At 34.1% G+C, this 21,256-nt stretch overlaps 1 protein-coding gene across 1 annotated transcript in view; it reads right to left on the reverse strand.

The window, feature by feature from the left end:
- Window positions 1-21,256, reverse strand: part of RYR2 (ryanodine receptor 2) — a 303,963-nt gene that overhangs the window by 146,208 nt on the left and 136,499 nt on the right. Inside the window, exons 10-18 of the mRNA XM_032443314.1 lie at window positions 20,796-20,892; window positions 18,160-18,234; window positions 17,377-17,533; window positions 11,994-12,158; window positions 10,662-10,783; window positions 7,238-7,421; window positions 6,440-6,575; window positions 1,837-1,932; window positions 307-425 (exon numbers count right to left, since the gene is read on the reverse strand). Coding sequence (XP_032299205.1) covers window positions 307-425; window positions 1,837-1,932; window positions 6,440-6,575; window positions 7,238-7,421; window positions 10,662-10,783; window positions 11,994-12,158; window positions 17,377-17,533; window positions 18,160-18,234; window positions 20,796-20,892 — 1,151 coding nt within the window. The remainder of the gene's footprint in view (window positions 1-306; window positions 426-1,836; window positions 1,933-6,439; window positions 6,576-7,237; window positions 7,422-10,661; window positions 10,784-11,993; window positions 12,159-17,376; window positions 17,534-18,159; window positions 18,235-20,795; window positions 20,893-21,256) is intronic.

Raw genomic sequence — 21,256 nt, forward strand, 5'->3', positions numbered from 1 at the left:
ACTGTATTAGTGGAAGACATGTGAGATAAAGTTACTGTGTTGATGAACTTCATAACCTCACAACAGTGAAATTCTTTTAATAATCTTGTTATATTTTTCTTGCTTCCTTTGAAGTTGAGTTAGTATCAATGCTTTCATCAAAAACCTAATAATACCCACCTTTACATCTTCAAACTGCCTACAGGATAAGTTTAATTCATGATTATGAATACTGCTTTAAAGTATTTGAAATCTGATATCTGTACAGAGCATTGTGGTTTATTTGCTCATGAAGGTTCAACTAGGTATGTCCATTTCAATGCATACCTTATGGTTTCTTCCATGTTTGTCCAAAAGACAGATGATTGATTTAATATGTCCTTCCTTAATAATGTTTAGAGCTTCAGGGCTTTCCACCAATACACAGTGTAAAACTTCTAGTATTCCTGGGGAAAAATTAAAAAAAAAAAAAAAAAAAAAAAAAGGGGGGGGCGGGGGGTTATAATTCAAAGTATACATAAAATTATAACTGCAAATACTGTTTCTTTGTGTAAGCAACAGTTAAGCTGAGGGACAACAGTGGTGTTCTTGAAACAGCAAAATAAAAAGAAAACAACACAAAACTAAAATGTGCAAGCAAAAATGAGTAAATTACCAGTGGCCTCCCAATTAAATGGAATTCTAATATCAATAAAGCAGCAGCCCTTGCCATCAAGAATTATTGGATTTTTATATGTTCCCAGCCATAGGGATGAAGAACAGGTTCCAATATCTGCTGGATAAAATCATTCAGACAAGTATGAATTATGTTCATTATTATCAATTTTCCACAATAAAAAAAAAGTCAGCAAGGGAGAGCTGAGAAGCAGACCTAATTCTTGATATTCTTAACTTCTATTTATGCTACATATCTCGTATAATTCCATCCTCATCCATGTATTTAAACCATGGCTCCACACACTCAGCTTAAATGTTGCAAAGCAGTGTCCATAGCACCAGTCTTCCGCCACACTTTAATGAAAGAAAAACATAGCACTGCAGACTCCCCTTGATGTGAAAAGAAGCATCAGATAAAAACATTCCCTTGGTAAGAGCACTCTAGGCTTCTCTCCATCTCAAGTAAGGAAGAGACTACCAAGCCAACAGCTGAGTAATAGCAAGCCCACCTAAGGTGAAGAGACTCCAAAGAACTGCTAACTGAACATAATTTCCTATGAGGCCAGGCTGAGAGAGGCTGTTCAGTCTGGAGAAGGCTCTGAAGTAACCTGAGAGCAGCCTTTCAGTATCTGAAAGGGAGCTACAGGAAAGAAGGGGACAGACTTTTAATCAGGGTCTGTGGGGACAGAACAAGGGGAAATAGTTTCAAGCTCAAAAAGGGTAGATTTAGATTAGATAGTAGGGAAAGTCTCTTATAGGCAAGTTAACTATATTTAAAACAGCAAAGTTGTACACGTTATCAAGTCGGCAATGTCAATGCCATATATCACAAAGAGAAATTCTTAACTTATTATTTACATTAATTTAATGAGCAGTGTTCACACAAACTATATCTACACCAGATGACTATTACATTTAGTTGATACAAATGCTGAAACACACGCAGAATTCCAAAGAGAAGGGAAAGGAACATACTAAAATTAGAGAAAGATAACAACTTAATAACTGAAAACACAGAATTATTTCACCAAACCTAAACCAACCATAATCAATATGTTAAAGCATTAAAAATATAAATCTAATGTAGTAATGTATTTGGTATGACATACAAAGAAATTTATTATAACTAATAATAAGTATATCACCAAGTTTAAACTAGTGAAAGACTGGAAAAATAAGTTATAATACTAAAAATCATACCAGAAGAGGCTTCTAGTCTTTCTAATCTGCTGATCAGCCAATCAAGAGATCCAGAAAATTGAGCACAGTTTTTACGATTCCCTCGAATAAGAGCCGCTATGGGAAAGAGGGGGGAAAAAAAACAAAGAATTCACAATTACAAATACACTTGAATTAAAGTAACCCTGATTTTCAAGGATTCTTTATCCTTTGTTATTGATGTTCTTCATGATAAATGTTTTTTACTTTAGTGATTTATAAAATTAAACAATATTCTTAGCAACAAATAAACCTTTAATGCATTTGAATAATAATTCCTGAAGAATATTCTATATGAAGTAGGGAAACCAAGAATGTCACCACAAAAGTCAGCTGCTACCGCTGGAAAAAAAAATACATATGTTTAACAGTATTTCTGTAACAATAGGAAACACTGAAAGAAAATGAACATTACATAATGGATGATCAATAACTTTTTACAAGAGTAAGTAGGAACTTAAACAAGATAGATGTCCAGAAACTCATATTTTTACAGAGAACTAAGCAGGAGGTAACTGATTTAGTACTCATGCTTTAAATTGTAGATTGAAGTAGCCGGGACACATGCATTGACTTCATGGGTAAAACTGACTAGAAATCTCTCCAAACTCCACAGGCACTCACTTAAGTACCCTGTACAAGAGTATGTGCATTTGCTGGGATTAATGTACAAATAAGCTCTTAAAAGAAGCATCTGTTCTGCTCGGGAAAAAAAAAAAATGGTGAGGCATTAATGCTTATTTGGTTTGTGGAATTATGCAAACCATTCTTCATAAGAATGCTGTTCAGTTCTGCTGACAATGTTCTGAATTTTCTATGGCTGTTTTCAGCAGCAGATGTTATTGGCCCTACTAAGTGGCAATAGCGATCAAAATTTCTGCTTATAAATATTGGTTATTCATGCAGTTTTGATTTATGAAAGTTGCTGAACTGTTTTAAACTTATTCCAGCAATACACAGATAAAAGCACACTTATAATTTAATGCTGAAGAAATTCACTGTATTCTATCCCAAATGTGGTTTTATGCTTTTTCATTTAAATAAGGCTGTTGTGAATATGATATGAAAGTGTGCTTTTAAAGTGGAAAAGCACTCTGAGTTCACAGTAAATAAGTCGCTGCACTGACAGTTTCACATCATGAGAATAGAGACCAAAATCAAATTTCTTTACAGGAAATAAAAAAACCATAATAGCAAAAAAAGAAGGAAAAAAAATCTTCCTAAGTTAGCAGCTGCTTCAATTTAGGGAATGTTATCAGAGCATTCTGCCTCTTATTTTTAGTGCCCAGGTAGTTAAATCATAAATCAGATTTTCTTATAACTGATTTTCTTATGGCCTTATGATTGAAGGGAAATACATTCGAAAATTCCATTATACATTTACTTTTTCACAGTTTCAAGTTCAATTGATACCTTGAAATACTGCATATAAACTGAAGAAAAATTTTCGATCTATTGAATGTATAAATGTGGTATTTCTCACAAAATCTGTCATATACTTATCTTCATATATTTATCTCAATTCAAGGAAATAGTACTCTTTTCATAGTTTCATAGTCTTGTGCGGGTTGGAAGGGACCTTAGAGATCATCGAGTCCAGCCCCCGGGATTCGAGCCTCTGTGTAGCAGAGTGGCAGTTCTACCACTTGCGCCACAGGGGGGATTCGAACTCCAGGCAAGCATCCTTAACCACTACACCACCGGGGCACACAACTCTTCCCAACTTATGACTGGGGAGGGAAGTAAAAAAATAGAAAGAGCGAAATTAAGCTCTCTTAAACTCAATTAAAATTTCTCATTTCTTCAACAGCATTAAAATTCGCTAGACTCCGTAGTTGGAATAAGAATCTTTCATAGGTTGCTGTTATCTCTCCTGACCGTATGATGTGTGTAACCAGCCTTTCACTTTATTCTTTTTCTCAAGTATTGAATCATGCTGCAAAACTCAAATTTTCTACTAAGATGTCTTGCAATATTACCCTGAAAGTATTAGAATATTATCTTGATGACTTACTACATTTTTTCATGAGGGATGTCACAAAATTAACAAGACACATTAATCATTTTGCATTCATCTGTAAAATAAAATAATTGAGGACCTGACATTCTGGTACACAAAACAGAGGTACATTGAAATAATCAATACAATCCACTCAGTAAGGACTATACCGCGATGTATTACATGATTAATTATTAATTATTTGAAGATAATATGGGGAAAGATAAGAGGAGTAACATATTGTTAAATGTTACCACTAGAGCTCAGGAATACTTGTGTCTACAACAGACTTCTTTATTGACTATAGGCAAGCAATGTAATTGTGCTGGTCTTCAAGTACCCAAATAAAATGAAGGCAATAATAGCTCACTGTTTCACATGGCTTCAATGAACTTCAGTAACAGAAAAGAAGTCATAGATGGTTTCATAAATGTAGAGGGGAAAAAAATTGTGAAAGATTAGTGTTCAGAAGTGAAAGTACAGGTTAAAATGTACATCAATTAAGGCACACAACACTGAGAACAAATTAGTATTCAACACTTAGTTCTTCTTTGCCCACAACTCTGAACAAGACTAGTGTTTGGTTTAAAGGGATGAAAAAACCCAACAACAGGATATTGCCAGTCACATGTTGAAATCACATCATTGTACATATTCTCACACTCTTTGTTAATACAAAGGCTTCAAATACAAATTCAGAATCATAGCGTGCTTTTAGAACACAGGAGGGACAAATGCCAAAGCAGATACGTGGGAATCATTTTTGTATGTGATAGCATCCAGTCTCTACTGGAAGTCTGTAAATGCCTGCACTGTCATCACCGTGAGATGTCAAAAACAATGCCAGTGCTGTGACAGAAGCCATGAGTTGGGACAACATTGCTCTCATTTAAGTGCAGACTCAAAAGCAAAACACTCAGCTGAAGGAAGGAATCTCAATTTGTCATCCATGCAATTACTGCACAGATCCAGGGCTATTCAAAATAAAGCAACATTCGTTATAGCCAAAGCAAGGCCAAACTTCTTAAACATCAGCTGCCAGAATATAATGTAGTTAGGGAAGTAATGTAAAAGCACTGAAGTTTGTGCACATTCTGTTTACAAGCCCCTGGAAATAACCAGCATTTGGTACAGGTCAAGTAGACTTTACCAGAAGTGATTCTTTGGTCTTGTCAATGGGAAATTTAAGACTTTTACAGAAATTACTGAGCCTCATTTTCTTAGTTTTGCTGCTGAATATTAAGGAAAGGGAAAAAAAAAAAAAAAAAGAAAAAAAAAGAAAAAAAGACTCATAGAGGAATAAGTAAACAAACAAATAAACCACCTTGGTTTTAGGCCAGAGTTCAGTTTCACCTTTGGATTATTTAAGTGAGATTTTATTTAATTGAGATATGCCATTTAAACTTCTGCACTTCTGACTTTGGAGGAATACCAATATTTAGTATGCATTATACACATGAAATACTGCTGAATATATATATTTAAAAAAACAAAACAAAAAAAAAAAACAAAAACCAAAAAACTAAACCTCACCTCTTTTAATTTTGGAGCCAGAATTATTAGCCTTTTTACTTAATTTTCTCCACCTCTTTTTCTCAGTGAAAGGAAGATAATACCTTCTATTTGCCTTATTATAAAAGTGTTTTCAAGAACACTTATTATAACTCTAAATATTCAGATCACTGATCATAAATGGTACAGCAATAGAACTTGCAGATAATAGCTTTATTTTCCAAAAATAATTCAAAAGGCTTACAATAAATAAGACTCAGCACCACATACCTTGTAACAAAGAGAAAATTAAGTAGTAATTATAAATGAAAACTAAGAATGGGTCCAATGGAAAACTAGTACACGATCATTTTTCCCAATGCACATCCACAAGAACCAACTACACACACTACAATCATGTGGGCCCTTCATAACAATTTTACAGTATTCAGTAGTGGAGTTTTCAATTGAGTTGATACATAACAATATTACTTGCATATCTCTGCAATATCACTTTTCTGAGGAGCAGAACTTTATGAGTATAAACAACACACCAAATGCATTCTGCTTTTTTGGAAAGTGAGGTAATAATCTGTTGCAAAGACTTGGACCAAACTCAAGTTTTTGCCAAAACAGGCATGTTTAAAGCAAAGCATGCCCACACAACAGTTTATGTGTAACGCAGAAAGCAGCATAAGCACATGTAAGCAGCCAGCACAAAAGGAATGCTCAGTACCAGGGATACATAACTCTTTAAGGCTCTTTAATGCAAGAATAATAAATCCCTAGACCATTGATTCACACATTTTTGGATAGCATACAACACACATCAGCAATACAATGCCATGAAGAAAAAAGAAAATAATAATAATAAAATAAATAAATAAAAATCTTTAATCATTTAAGTGAAGTATTTTTTTTAAAAAGCACAAAAAACAGACGCTATGTTATCCAAATGCAAGAACGTGAAAAATGCAAAAATTAGTGGGTTTTGTAGGGCATCAACTCATCCCATACTAAAACAGATGCATATTTCTTTTCAACTAATTGTTAATTTGATCTAAAAGAATCGAAGCAACCTACAGAATGTCTTACCTAGTAATTCATACAAGGAATTCAGAATCGATTTCCATGCTTCTCCAGCTTCCTTCCCAGCTACATCAGCAAAATGAGCTGCACTGCTGTATACATTCAAACGATCAATACATTCAAGAACGAGGTTGATCATGCCCTAAAAATTGAAAGGCTTAGATTACGAGAAGGAGAAAATCAAAACAACAACAACACCTTGTCTAGACACAAACTTGTAAGATTTTTCAGTATCTAAGAAAATACAGAAACAACCATGAAAGAAAACAGGTGGAGTCAAAGAAGAAATATCTATGGAAAAGATAACTTTAAAAAACAGCACTGATGCATGTTTTCATCTGCTGTGAAAATAAATCTTTACCAATTGGATGGTCAAAATAAAAAATACACAGTATTCCAGGCATCCTATTCTAGAAGACACTTAAGCATCTGACAAATAACAGGCAACCATCCCTATCAGAGAAGTAATAGAGAACATTAAACATAATAGTTGAAGCATCCCTATTAAACTATAACATTCTGTATCAGAAGAAAAATAACATTACAGAAGAAACTAATTGACACTAAAGGAGTGAACTATGGTCATATTAATATTATAACTAACTTTTTTTTAAAGGTTTTAAGTATATTTCTTTGAATACACAAGAAAATCAACAGATCTTAAAAAATTATAAACGTAGCAAATAGTTTGAGTTATATAGGACAAACCCTGCAAGTATACTCCAGATTAGACATCAATAAAACAGACACCATAAAAGAAAACTTGCAGATAAAACGGGGGGGAAAAGTGAAACAAAGAGCTACCTCTTCCTGGAAGAGGTTCTGTCGATTCTTCAGTGCGCGGAGCCTGTTTTGTTTGTCTTCATGCTCTAAATGTTCATCAGGAGGGTGAAAGTAGCCAATCAAGTCCTGAAGGCTCAGACTGACTGACTCAATAGGTAAATCTACTGTGGAAGACTTCACTTTTTTGCTGAGAACATCAAGGCCCCTAAAATAAGAGGCAAAGTCTCCTGAGTACTGGGAAAGCATTTATTTTACCTTATCAACTCTTCATTAGTTTAAAAGTAATCTCTGTTTAGATTCCATAGCTCAATTTATTTTCAGACAACAACTACTTAACAATGACTTATGTCTTCCCCATTTGCCACTTGTTGATCCACATTTCCCTTCTCAAACAACCCTAGCAAACAATCAAAGCATCATCATCAGTCAGTGCCATGACTGGAAGCATCAAAAATGTTTCCAGAAAACAGATTTTCCTACTAGACCCGTGCATTTAGCATTTTCAGAGGTAGATCAAAAGATAAAGAAAAAACAAGGAGAAGATACTGTAAATATCTCAAGCGCATATCTACTATGTTTTTCAGCAATTTCCAGTGCCAGGAGATCCAGCCCTCCCACAGTCTGTACCAACACTTCATTAGCCTTTAACTGTCTCTGATACAAAATTCAAGCTTAGTCTTTCTCACTCTCTTCAAGAAATGGAGAACAGACCCATTGTCTTCCATGTTTAACTTGCCCCTTGCTTAGCCAAATCCCAGATAAACCCTGTAATCCAATTTCTCTTTGATACTGTGCTCTCCATATCCTCACTCCAAAAAGAAAATAACAAATAAAATCATTTTCTTCTCCATTTAAAACTTTTTTTGAAACACAGCCATCGCTGCGGAAACATTGTTAGTGCCATACAGACCTTGGATAAGGCAGTGGTGGGCAGCGGGTAAGGTGAGCAGTAGACTCACCAGAACTTTCTGGAACAAACAGAAGGGTTTGCACATAGCACACACCCCCCAAAAAATGGGATACACTCAGAAAGGAAAGAAAGAAAGAAAGAAAGAAAATATACTTCTGAGGATGCCTATTTAACACTGCAGGATTTATGAGACAACCTGCCTCTCAAACACTGGTTTAGGAGCAGCCCTGAAGAAAAGGGCCCACTTGTTGGCACACAGTGGGGAGAGCAGGAGGGAGCAGATTACTTGACAATCCTGATTTCAGTTTGGACTCATTGTCATTTCTGACACTGTATATAGTTTACTTTGCTAGCTTTTGATTAAGAATAATCTAGCTACAGAACAAAAAGATCCTTTCTGTGTTCATTACTGCTTCCTTTATGATTATCTGAAGTCTGCTGAGCTTCAACTGGCACAGGAGACCCCAAACTTACAGATGTAATCCCCTAGGCCCATTGCAGTATCTCCCCCATTTCTTGGCATTATGAATTAAAGGACCCCGGAAACCTGACTCACAACTGCAGTGGTTTGGGTGATTTGGTTTCTTTGCTTGTTTTGGTGTTTGTTTTTTAATTTGAATTTAAAAACAAATAAAAAACAAACAAACAAACAAAAAGAAAACAACAACAAAAAGCACACCACTGACATCTTATCTGGTATTTTCATCTCAGATTTTAAACTGGAAAACACGTATATTTGGAAACAAATCTACTAGAAATATTTACTGATGAATAATAAAAATAAAAAAGCTGCAGAAGTTATCTTAAAAACTTAATTTTTATTTTATTGCATTTTATTTGAAACAGTCACCTATTTTTCTCCAGAGCCACACATTTATGGAGAGTAATTTCAACCCTCTCCAATTCACCCTTTTCTTTTTAAAGTAACATTGTGCCAAAACTAAGTTGTTAAACACCATGTGAGATTTCCTATGCATTTTGTATAAATTTCTACTGTAATTTAATAGTACCCTGAATTGTAAAACAACTTCATCACATTGTCTTTTTGTGTCATTACCTTTTATTGCACTCTTAGAAGGTCCTAAGAAAACATTTGCTTTATAAAGCTAACTAGGGTTTCAATTTCTTTTTTATTTTCTCACATGGCACACAACTTTTCTGACAGTTGTTTTTCTCTGTTCTTATGTAAGTATTCAGGTAATCATTTTCTAATAAATTGACACCGGTATCTTCAACTGTGCATTTGTATTAAGTGGTTGCTTTGGGCCATCATCTCCCATAGAGTAGTCTCTGAAAAATGAGTTTCTAAGAAAATCTTTTCATTAAATATAGTCTTATCATCTATCATCGTTTTCCTACTGCCAACCACATTAACAAGTGTGACATTTTTTCCACTACTGGAGTTACAAAGCATTTGAAAAATAATATCCATCAGTATTATTGTAGAAGATTTGGAGTAGGAAAATAAATGCAAATACCATATACTCCTAGAGAGCAACATTAAATATTCCATGAAAGAAACAAGTATTATTTAAAAGGGAGGATATGTGTAGGAGGAGGGTAGAAACAAGGTACAAACTCACACGTTTAAGAGAACATTTGGTGAGACTTTCAATACACCTGTATCACCATGAAAATAATGCCTCCTATTTATTTCTATGGAAACTACAACAGATAGAAAGAGCAGAATAACACTATTTGATAAAGCAAATTCTTAGCTACAAAACACTATTTTCCAGCAGCCACCATCAGCAGATATGCATTTCTGCCAGGCATGAACAAGAGCCTACATGCTGCACTCAAAAATCTGCACCAGTAGAGGTGATCAACCCACTGTCACTGTCACCACTGGTGCTATACACCAACCTCCATGTCACTGTGCTCACTTTCACTGTTTGGACTCAACAAACAATCAGCAAGAGCTGATGAACGTCAACGGGTATAATTCTTTTCACATGAAGGAATTCAATGATGCACCTTAACTTCATACACACTTCCATGTCAGATACTGTCTTATCAGACTGTCTCCCCCCACCACCAGTTGTTGCATGGCAACAAAATGTAATTGTGATACTGACAGGAAGTTTCACTCTCTACTGCCACATCACCAACACGCACTTCTGATTTTGTGGGCCAACATAGAATAGAGGAATACCTTCATATCAGCACCTGCATTTCTCATGTATTTGTATGTAATTGCACAGTTATTACAATTTTCTAGACAAAGGTATCAAGTATTTCAAGCTTACATTATACTTAGGAAAGAAAGAGCTAAAAAATCTAAATGTTGCACTTTGTGGCCTACAGCAAATGCTGCACTTTCTTTCCATTTTCAGTACTTTTATACACTGAAATCAAGACAGAGAAACTGGCCATCGCAGTTACTTTGCTGGTAAAGAACTGTCATAAATTTTGGCCTGAGAATCATTCATCTGTTTTTCCACTGCTGACTTTAAAATACACCATTAATCACTTTGAATACACCAAAAAAAAAAAAGACAATGAAGTGACTAAATGATCATTTTAAATGTATACCTTATAAATCTGTTGAAAAGGAAGACTGTACTACGGATGACACGTGCTGTACGGGATTCCTCGTGCTGAGATCTGGACAATGTTAAACCATCATCCATGTGACCTTCATGGTGCATTATTGCCTGCAATACAAAATTAAGAAGCTATCACTGCAAAATCAAACGTGTGTCATAAATAAGAGGTATGAAAATTCACACAGCAAGGCAGAGAAGTGAATGACATTGTTTACAATATATTATTCTTATACCCTTTGTATATGTATACATATATATATATATATATGTATTCAATCCAATCAATGTAGTTTAATAATTTAAATAAATTTTTTCATACACAAATTTTTGTTACATAAATTACAGAGTTATTTAAGGTTTCAGAATTATTTAAGATTAACATTATATGCATTAATATTATATGCATATAAAACATTGACTTCCAAACATATATTACTTCTATTGAAGATACTTATAGAATACATAAATACCTGCACGTGGATAGATAAATTAATAGGTATAAATATGTGCATGGATAGACAGATAAAAAGGCATCACACACAAATTTTACATACCTAAATACTATGATAGCAATTTCACTCTAGCTTTGTACTTGCAGCATGTAAAACAGTATCAGAAAATTCTACACCGCACTACTTCTGATAAGAATTCTAACATGTCATTTTATTTCATTTACATAAGAAAGAAGGCAAAAATATTTTTTCCCCATAAAGTTGAACATTTGCAATAATAATACAAATATAGCTTCTGGAATATGTATTAAATACATTAATAATGTATTAAGTTACAGAAATTGTTTTTCCCACTTCATTATGTTGAGATAATATTCAGCTTAACCAAGGTTATTATTCTTTAGAAGAAAAAATCCCTCAGGACTTGAAACAAGAGTTTAATAACATGGAAAGGCTTCAAACTAAACAGTCCCTTCATTCTAAACTACAGCACATTGAAGAAAGGAATGTCAACATATAATACAGGCTAATACTAGTACTTCAGGTTGTCATCAAATATGTACAGACCTATCAGCCTTTGTGGGTTAATATCAAGAGACAAGCAGACTTTGCTCAGTTTTAAGTTTGGGAATTCAGTAGGTCGTGTAAATCTGACTTCCATTATGCCAAAAACAAACAAACAAACAAAACAAAAACAAAAAACCCCACGCCTTTACACTGAAAGAAACAAATGGTTAAAATATCTGAAGATCCGAAGCCTGGAAATTAGTGCTCTCACATCTCACATAGTTTTCTTCACTTTCCCCTGCTGCCCAACCAGACCAATTAAATGAAGTGCATTAGTGCATTCCTATTTACAGCCTTACCTTGCGTTGCACAGAACCCATTCTTACAGACTTTGCATCAGCAGACTGGTACGAGAGCCACAAGCCAGTGTCTACATGCTGTATGAAGCATATTGAATCTCCATATTTTATTTCAGGTGCTCCCATTCCATCTACCTCTTTTCTCGTCCCTACATCCAGTTTTTCCTGATGGAAAAAAATGTACATGAATAAAATAACTGACATGTTAATATTTGCATCAAATATTTAATACTATGCAAGCTTCAAGTACAGGACCTAAAAGAGCACATGAGATCCTTCGTCAAAGAAATGATTAAAAACCAGAACTTCTATTTAAATATTTAGGGAAAAGGTGGAGAGATGGATCCTATTTACATTGAAGTGTAGCTCTTCACACTTTTCTCCTGCCTGGGAAAGAACTAGAATCATAACTGTCAGTACATGTAGTCATTAAAACAAAAAAGTTTATAAAGCAAAGCCAATGACATCAAATCCCCTAGATGAACTGAACACTAAACTACTACAGCAGTCCTTTCTGTTTGGTTTTTTTTGTTGTTGTTGTTGTTTGTTTGTTTTGTTTTGTTGTTTTGTTGTTGTTTTTTTTTGTGGGTTGTGTTGGTTCTTTTCGTTTGGTTGATTTGTTGTTTTTTCTTCCTCAGCCTGAGAAGGATGAGCACCAACCTGCAATTAATTTCCAGCTGTCACAGACAGATGGTCTTTAACCACTAACTGCCATTATCCCATTACTGCCTACCAATAGGATCAATATTTCTTGAGAAAAGTAATCCATTCCCAAGTGTTTCTTACTGGTTTGTTGGCATGCTGTAAAAGAAGAATGTCATGCCCATTTATCAATCCAACAGGGTACCTATGAAGACAGCAGTCATTCCAGAAGAAGAAATGTAACATCTAGCTCTTACAAGAATCAAGTTCTTTCCTGTAGACATCAGTTTATAAGACAGACACTCTATGCATTCTTATTCACGTCAAAAGAACTACTACTACTACTCTCTCCAACTGCACTACTGGCTGGTGCTCAATTAATATAGTTATGCTCCAACTTAAAAAACTTAAATAACTCCAATCCTCAAGGATTCTTAATGTTCTTCACTGCAGTCTGAGACTGAGAATTTGAGGAAAGAGCTTCACTACAAGAGATGACAAATACTGGGTTTTTGAAATGAAAAGACAATAATCTCTAACTTATTGAAGTATTATTAAAAAAAAAAATAACTAAAAGGGAGATGCCATATAACTATATATTTCAAGATACAATTAAAAAGCATTTTGAAGAAATTTATTTTTTAAAAAAAAAGAAGAAGCTAAAATCAATATTAAGGTAGAATTGTCATAATTTTCATAACATTGCATTCCCAGAAATAATAAATTCATCAATTCAGTGATGTTTAGGGATACGTATGTTGATTTCACTATCTTGTGAATGTCTGACCTCCTTAAGTGCTTGAACACTTGTTACAGCCGGAAATTGAGAACTTTTTTTGATAGAACATTTCACACAAGCAACAATGCAGGAAAAAACACATCAGGTCCTGATATCAGATGAAGAAACGACAGCACAATTTCAACCTTCAGTATTGTGAACTTCTTTACCAGAAGATAGTGTGAAGTTGTGTGTAAATGCTGTACTTCCACACCATAAAACTTTTCTACTACTCTTGTCTTCTTGCAATGGTCAGCAGGTTGAGGGAGGTGATCCTGTCCCTCTACTGTGCACTGGTGAAACCTCAGCTAGAGAACTACATCTAGATGTGGACAGAAGAGGTGGGACCCGTAGAGAGCATCCAGATAAGGACCACAAAGAGATGAAACACCTCCCCTATGAGGACAGGCTGAGATAGCTGAGGCTGTTCAGCCTAGAGAAGAGAAAGCTCCAGGGAGACCTTTGAGTAGCCTTCCAATATCCAAAATGGGGCTATAAGAAAGAAGGGGACAGATGTTTTAGTAGGGTCTGAAGTGACAGAACAAGGGGAAATGATGTCAAACTAAAAATAAGGAGATTTAGATCAGATATAAGAAAAAAAAAAATGCAGTATGAGCAGTGAAACAGAGGAACAGGTTGCCTAGAGAACTGGTGAATGTCCCATCCCCAAAGACATTCAAGGCCTTCACAAATTTTCTAATAAAACAGTGTTGATATGATAAGGGATTAATAGTTTTTAAAATTTCATTAAAAATCTACTACCTATAGTAAAAACTGAAGGGGTTTGATATTGCAATTTTCATTCCAATTAGCATTAATGTTAAATTTATTTAGTACAGAAATTTCAGTGATAACAATTTGCCAAACAAAATCTGTTTTCACATATAGAAGTACACTGATAACTGTGCGTGTGAACTTCACAGCCCAAAGTGAATTCAATCACATTCATCTGAGCTCCTTCCTGCAAGATAAACAGGGCATTCAGGAAAGCACAGAGCAGAAGGGGAATTTAATGTCGATGGGAAAATGGAAAGCTACCTGATTGAATAGGGGCAGCAAGCTTTAAAGTATTACTTTGGGATCCTCAAGACATTGTTATTTTAGGGAGAAAACAGAAAAGTCATAAAGCATTCTTTCATCATTTAATAACAGCATACTGGTATAGACCTGAATGCAGGACTGAAGTAAACTATGTTCTTACAATAACCTGTCATGACAGAGCCATAGCAATCTATAGCATATTTAAAAATAAGAAGTTTTATTTACAGTCTAGTCCCATTCTCAGACCATCAACCTTTATTTCTACAGAAATAAAGATCAAAAATCCTCATTTGATACACTGGAATTGTTTTTTTTGCAACAGTCTGCAAACTTCCTCAGTGATGCAAAGCAACAAGAATGTATTGGATAAGAACAGATTTTACTGATTAATGTGACATATTTTCTCCAGATGGACATGCTTGTTATAAATGTAGTTTTTACTGTGTGCATACAAAAATAAGGGCCAATCTCCCCATATTTTTGTGGGCGAAATGGGCAAAATTATTTCATATTATTTTATCTTAATATTGAACAAAATTAATCTGTTAAGTGTAGCTTTACATGTGTTAGATGACTCCAGCGTTCCTCTATTATTCCTTACAATGTTCAGAAAAGGTTTCACATGATTAAGGCTTGCCCTTTCAATTTCTTCTCTCTTCATCTGACCCAATATTTACATTCTGGGGCATAAAGTTAAGACTGAAATTCTAGCAGATCTCACTGACTGGAGAGAGATAAATCAGAACTGCTTTTTAAGCTGACAATAATGTATTTCATATTAAATTTTACAAAAGAACAGGTGACAAGAGAAAATACAGATTAACTCCAAGTAACCGCAAGTAAAGGAATTCCTCTTCCACCTAACTTTTTGCTTATTTCGAGCTGTATCACAACAAGCAAGACCTTTATGTACTTTTCAGATAGTGAAAGAAAGAATTATGAACATGATGTTGAAAGACAAAAATTGCTACAACTTTAGGAAAAATTTATTAATGTTCTGCATTGCATGGAGATTATGAACTGCCTCTTACCCAGGAATTTGGGGTTAATCATTTGCAAAAATAGAAGTAAAAAGTTGTATGTTTTTCCATACATGCTTGGGGGGGAAGAGACCACTACATAGAAAAGTCTTTGTATAGGATGACTACTATATTGTTGAATCTTTTTTATGCATCATTTTGAGCTGTTTGGTTTTGTTGTTGTTGTTGTTGTTTTTTGGGTTTTTGGGTTTGGTTTTGTTTTAAATTAAGGAACACACATACATTTTTCCAGTGTTAATATCCTAATGAAATAAATTACAGCATTCCTTCAACAATATACAAACTGTCCTCATTCTCAGCAAGAAAGAGAAAACCATCTACTCCCCTATGGTTTTCCAAAATTCCTTCTAAATAACCCTTAATGTCAGTATCTACTAAATCAATACATGTATACTGCTTAAAAAATAGAGACCACTCATTCTTCCACGTCAACAAAACATTACTGATATTCTCTGTATTGCTAGAAATGCAATCCTCTATGTTACAAAGTAAAACTGTTTAACAGTAGAGTACGGTATATTGTTCCATTCTTCATGGTGCAACCCCAACTAAAGACTCCATCGTAAGCAGCAGTAAATGAGTTCTTCTATTCTTTTCACTTCAAAGTAGAGTAAATGATGTCATATATAAAAAATGCAATAGGAACTCCCCAGTACAACTGTACTACCTTGTCCTGAAATCTTAATGGATTAACTATGACTCTTCCGTTTCAATATGCACATTCACACACAGGCAGATGTTGGTGGTATGGCAGTAGAAGATGAAACTTCCTGCCAATATTCCATTACATTCTGTTGGTGGAGTGTGACAGAAGGCAGTAGAGGGACAATCTGACATCTGAACTAGAAGTGCATACAATTACACATGTGCCAATGAATTCCTCCAAGGGGAAAAAACTACCCATTCACATCTACTGATGGTTGCTGAATGTTTATGGAGACCAAACATGTATCGCAGTGAAGTGATGGGTGGTGCATTTCATTAATGATGACAGCAACAATGGGTCACCTACACTGGTATAAATTTTTATGAGCGTGGAATGCAGGGTCCTACTCATTGTTGATAAAAAAGAATAATCAATGGTGGTGACTATGTTGGACAGCAGAGTTTTATAGTTGAGAATTTGTTCTATCAACTAGTGCTAGTTTGATATTTGTATCTGTTGTAGTTTCCACAGAAATAAATGAGGCATTATTATCAGAGTTACCTACATATATGGTTTGCATCTCAAAAACATCTGTTTTAAAGTCCTCATTATTAGACTTCAAAGGTCTGTATACTTGCTTCCAGGTATATATTCATTTCTTATCATCCCAAATATATAGTCATTATATATGTTACTGACTCTTAGTATATACTTGAAAGATGATTTTTTTAAAAAATAGCACTGCTACAGTCAAAAATTCAGCATCAGTAAGATAAATCAAAGAATATTAAAGACTTCATCATAGTATTATTTTAAACTGTTTACCCTCTATACAAAGTACTAGCCTGCACTTATAATGAAGGTGTCAAGTGAAAATTCCAACTATGCCAATTGTAGCTGGGTAGCAAGTGAAAGAAATAACAAATTCCTAATTAAAATTTTAAAAAAACACAATGCTATAAATGCTTCCTATGTCTGTTCACTGACATAAGAGTGAAACATCAGGAAAGTTCATAAGAAAAAATAAATGAGAATTAAATATACCATTCAAAAATGGGCAAGCAGAGGGGAAAAAAAAAAAAAAAAAAGAAAAAGAAAAAAAAAAAAAGTAGCCTTACCCAATGAAATATGACAAAAAAAGTTTGCTAGATATTAATTACACTCATTTCTTTTACTATTCACTGAAAAGATACTGGGATTGCTACACGTTATAATAATGCTGCACTGATTCCATACCTTGGAAGACCGAAAACAGAATGCTGTAGATTTTACATCTGCTTGCTCTTTCTCAGTTAGAAGAAGACTCTTGTCATCCAGGAGACTTAAATATTTTCCTGTTGTTATATGTCTTAGTCGGAATGGCTGGCCCCATCTGATGTGGCTTCCACTCCACCTAGAAAGTTCAATGAAATGTTCTTTTTTAAACAAGACAGAGCGTTTAACTTATGGGGAAAGCATTTTAAAGCATATTATATTGCTTACTAGTCAATAAAAGTGTAAAATGGTAGAACTGTAAAATTCTACGTGTCAGGCTAGAAGCAAGAAAATTACTACTTTATCACTATAAGGGGTTTTTCCCTCTCTATTTTGTTGCTGTCACTTTAGAACTTCCAGGTTTTTTAAACGGCACAACTTCTGTCATTCCAATGCTCTTACAAAGTAGTCTTTCTGTAATCTAAACATCTTAACTTAGGAATGACCTGTAAATTTGAATCAGAACTAATTTTCTGTGTCACATATTTGTATAAAAACAGAAAATCATGAGTTCAATGATAGCTACGGCAACTGAAATGAAAAAAAAAAAAGAAACACAGCAAGTGTATTAACAAAAACTGCAATATTAACATATGGTTTCTACAAGAAGGTCATTTTTCATGAGAGCAATGTAACATTTTTCGAGAAAAAAAAAATATTATCAATCTGATTTTACAGCTATTAATATGATGTAATAGTACTACTCTCGTTGTACTAAAAATACCCAGTCAAATGGAGTATTCTTCTGTGACAGCTTTTACTTACGCAACTCTCAGAGTTTCTAATCGCCAAAGGGAACGAGCATGAATTGACACTGCACCACCTTCATAATGGACAGTTCTGAAAAACAAGCAAAAGCAAGCACTAATTCATCTATGTGGTAAAAATTCATTATATTTTCTTGTATATTTAACTGCATCTCTCATGCTAAGGTAGCAGAGGCAGCTACTGTAACTGTCAAATTCCAAAGGTTATCATACTCAAAATCAGCTCTAATCAAACAAACCTTGAGATCTAATTATTCAAGCAATTTTTATCTGGTTGCCTTTAGCATCCACTACTGTGATATTCAGAATAATGAAATCTATATGGTGTTCACTGTATCTTACAGTTTTTATTAAGGACAGAGATTCCATGGGGAAGAAAAAAATAATTATTATTATTATTATAAGGGTTAATTATCACTGCAAATTATTCTAAAGAAAGGCAGTATTTTCACAGAACTTACTTTATAAAAATAACTATTCAATCTATTGCATTGAATTATGTACCTATTTGTGCTGTATTTTATCTTATCATGGCACCCAAGACAATGCAGTCTTCACGCATCTCAGCAATTAATAACTTCCTATTTTGAAATTTTAACATACCCCTCTCATTCCTAGCACATATGTTGAGAAATCAGTCAGTGAAGTGAAACTAAAAAATGCATTATCCATGCACAGAAGAAAAAGCCCAAAACCATAAGCACACACTTCATGTACTAAAAAGAAATTGTAAGTATATGTGCAAATCTGTACAAAATCATCCCTTGGATTTCACAGAAAGTATTTTCTCCAAATATTATCATAAGTCATTTGCTGCTCTGGTTACAGTGCTAATAGCAGTCAACAGATTAAGGCCTGTAAGCCTCTCGTATTTCTTTCATAGAAGGGAACAAAAGTCGGTCCTACTTTTTAGAGAAATGGACCTTCATAAGTGCAGTAAAATGAAAATGATAAACAATCTTCTATTCAGACATTTTTGTTTTCAGTTACTCTCTTCTCACCTGGCGTTCATTCTAATTATCATTCTGCAACTAAGGAGATTGCTTTCTGTAACATTCAAACAATAGGGGATCGAATCCATCTTTGTTCTGTGCTAACCATATTCTGATTACATCCTGTTTTCTTTTAATATGAACCTCTCTGACAAAAACGCCTTCAGAATTCTTGCACTCACCATAATACAAGATTTTCCAGCTTTATTCAGCACTTTTTCTGTCATTGCAAATACAAGAAATCTGGTGAAAGCACAGGCTTAAATTAATCAGAGTATTTCATTTTTAAATTGACACTTTGTTACTTTTCAGGAAACATTTTTTTTTTCCACATTGAAAACACAGAAGCTATCACCACTTTCTGTATTTGAGTACTCTCTTGAAAATAGCTTTGGATTATACATAGCAGTTGAATCACTGTAATTGTAAATACCTAAAAAACCTCCTGTTGTGAACCTAAATTCATCCCTTAATCATTCTATATTATTTCCAAGGGGACTTACAAGTATCGGAATGGTAATGTAAGACAAAAACAAACAAACAAAATAAATAAAAAAGGAGGTGCGGGGTGAAGAAGGGATGGGAAACACAGCAGAGGGGAAAAAAGAAACCAAGCAGGCCATTTGCTTATCAAAGAAGAAAGAAAAAAAAAATCCCAAAAATATTTCTTACATTGATATGAATAAAGGGCTATAAGAGTATAAAGACAGTCGCTCTTCACAAAAGAATCAGTTATATCAATCAGAATATGGACGGAGAAAGCTAGAATTAAGGACCACTGCAAGGAAGCAAAAGTAAAAGCTCAGACACTTGGGTCAAGAATGAAGCAGCAGTACTTTCTATAAGCAAGACTGAAGATATAAAAAGAACTAGAATTTAATTTCTAGCTGTTAGGTTTGTATAGAAGATCTCAATTTTTAATCACGCTGCCTTTACCAAAACAACATTCATACTAACTCTTACCCCAGAGCACTTGAATAAATTCCTAATCTGGGCACGCCTTTTTCTTTCATATAAGAAATTTAATATTCACTTTTTACTCCTTCCATGAAAATGAATGCATAAAAATGCTCTGAGATTGTTCGAACCGACCTCCTTACTACTTGCTCTGAATAAGAATTGCAATTGATAGGATACGCCATATTTCTTTTAATATAACCTTGAGAAAAAAATATGTTCCGAAAAGGAAGTATGATTCCTAACACATTTATCCTTCCTGAAACTGACACTAGTAAAACCATATCAGATTGTATTACCAGGATAAATGCAACATTGTTATTAATGACATGTGAATAACCAACAAAAATTCCCATTTGCTATCAGAGTTAGCAGAGATTCACAGTGTTAGGGTGGAGAAAATATCTAGGTGTCAAAGTGCACAGAAGATGCTCATGAGTGGGTAGAAGCAGAAAATTCTTTTAATTACAAAACCTTACAATGCAAAAAAAAAAAAAAAAAAAAAAAAAAAAAAAAAAAAAAAAAAAAAAAAAAGCAAAAAGTTAATACCCAAAGTTCACCTCAGCATTTCTTCTTGTGAATGATTGACCTCATCAAAATATCCTTCCAAAATTTATACTTTGAATGACATTCAATATTGAAGTAGTAATTTCCATTACTATTCTATTCTAAGTTGGAATCCTACCTTCTTTGTTCTTCTCCATGTTCACCAGAAGGGACTGTCAAGCATTCATCCATGTGACCATGCAATAACCTCAGAACATCCCCACCTATCAGATATCCTTTAATTAAGAAAAGAAAATAAAGTGAATCAGCACATCAAAATTAAAGCACAGCATCTCAACATTTGAAGCCAGGAACTGAAAATAAATTCATAATTCTAACCAGTAAAAATGTTAAGTGCAACTAAAGTGTTTTTTTCCACGGCTGAATAAGTGCTTACAGTACACAGAATTTCAAAATTCATCTTACCTTCCTGCTAGAACTGTTTCCAATTAAATTCCACAACTTAACAAGATTTGGAAATATAATTCCTTTGATTTTGTATTATAGCAAAAACATTAAAAATATATTTCATTGGAATAATGATTTGAAGCTATTTCTATGTAAAACAATATGTAAGTTAGAGATCCACCCAGTTAGACG

This window comes from Coturnix japonica, chromosome 3, assembly GCF_001577835.2.
Source record: "Coturnix japonica isolate 7356 chromosome 3, Coturnix japonica 2.1, whole genome shotgun sequence".
NCBI classification, from domain to species: Eukaryota; Metazoa; Chordata; class Aves; order Galliformes; family Phasianidae; genus Coturnix; species Coturnix japonica.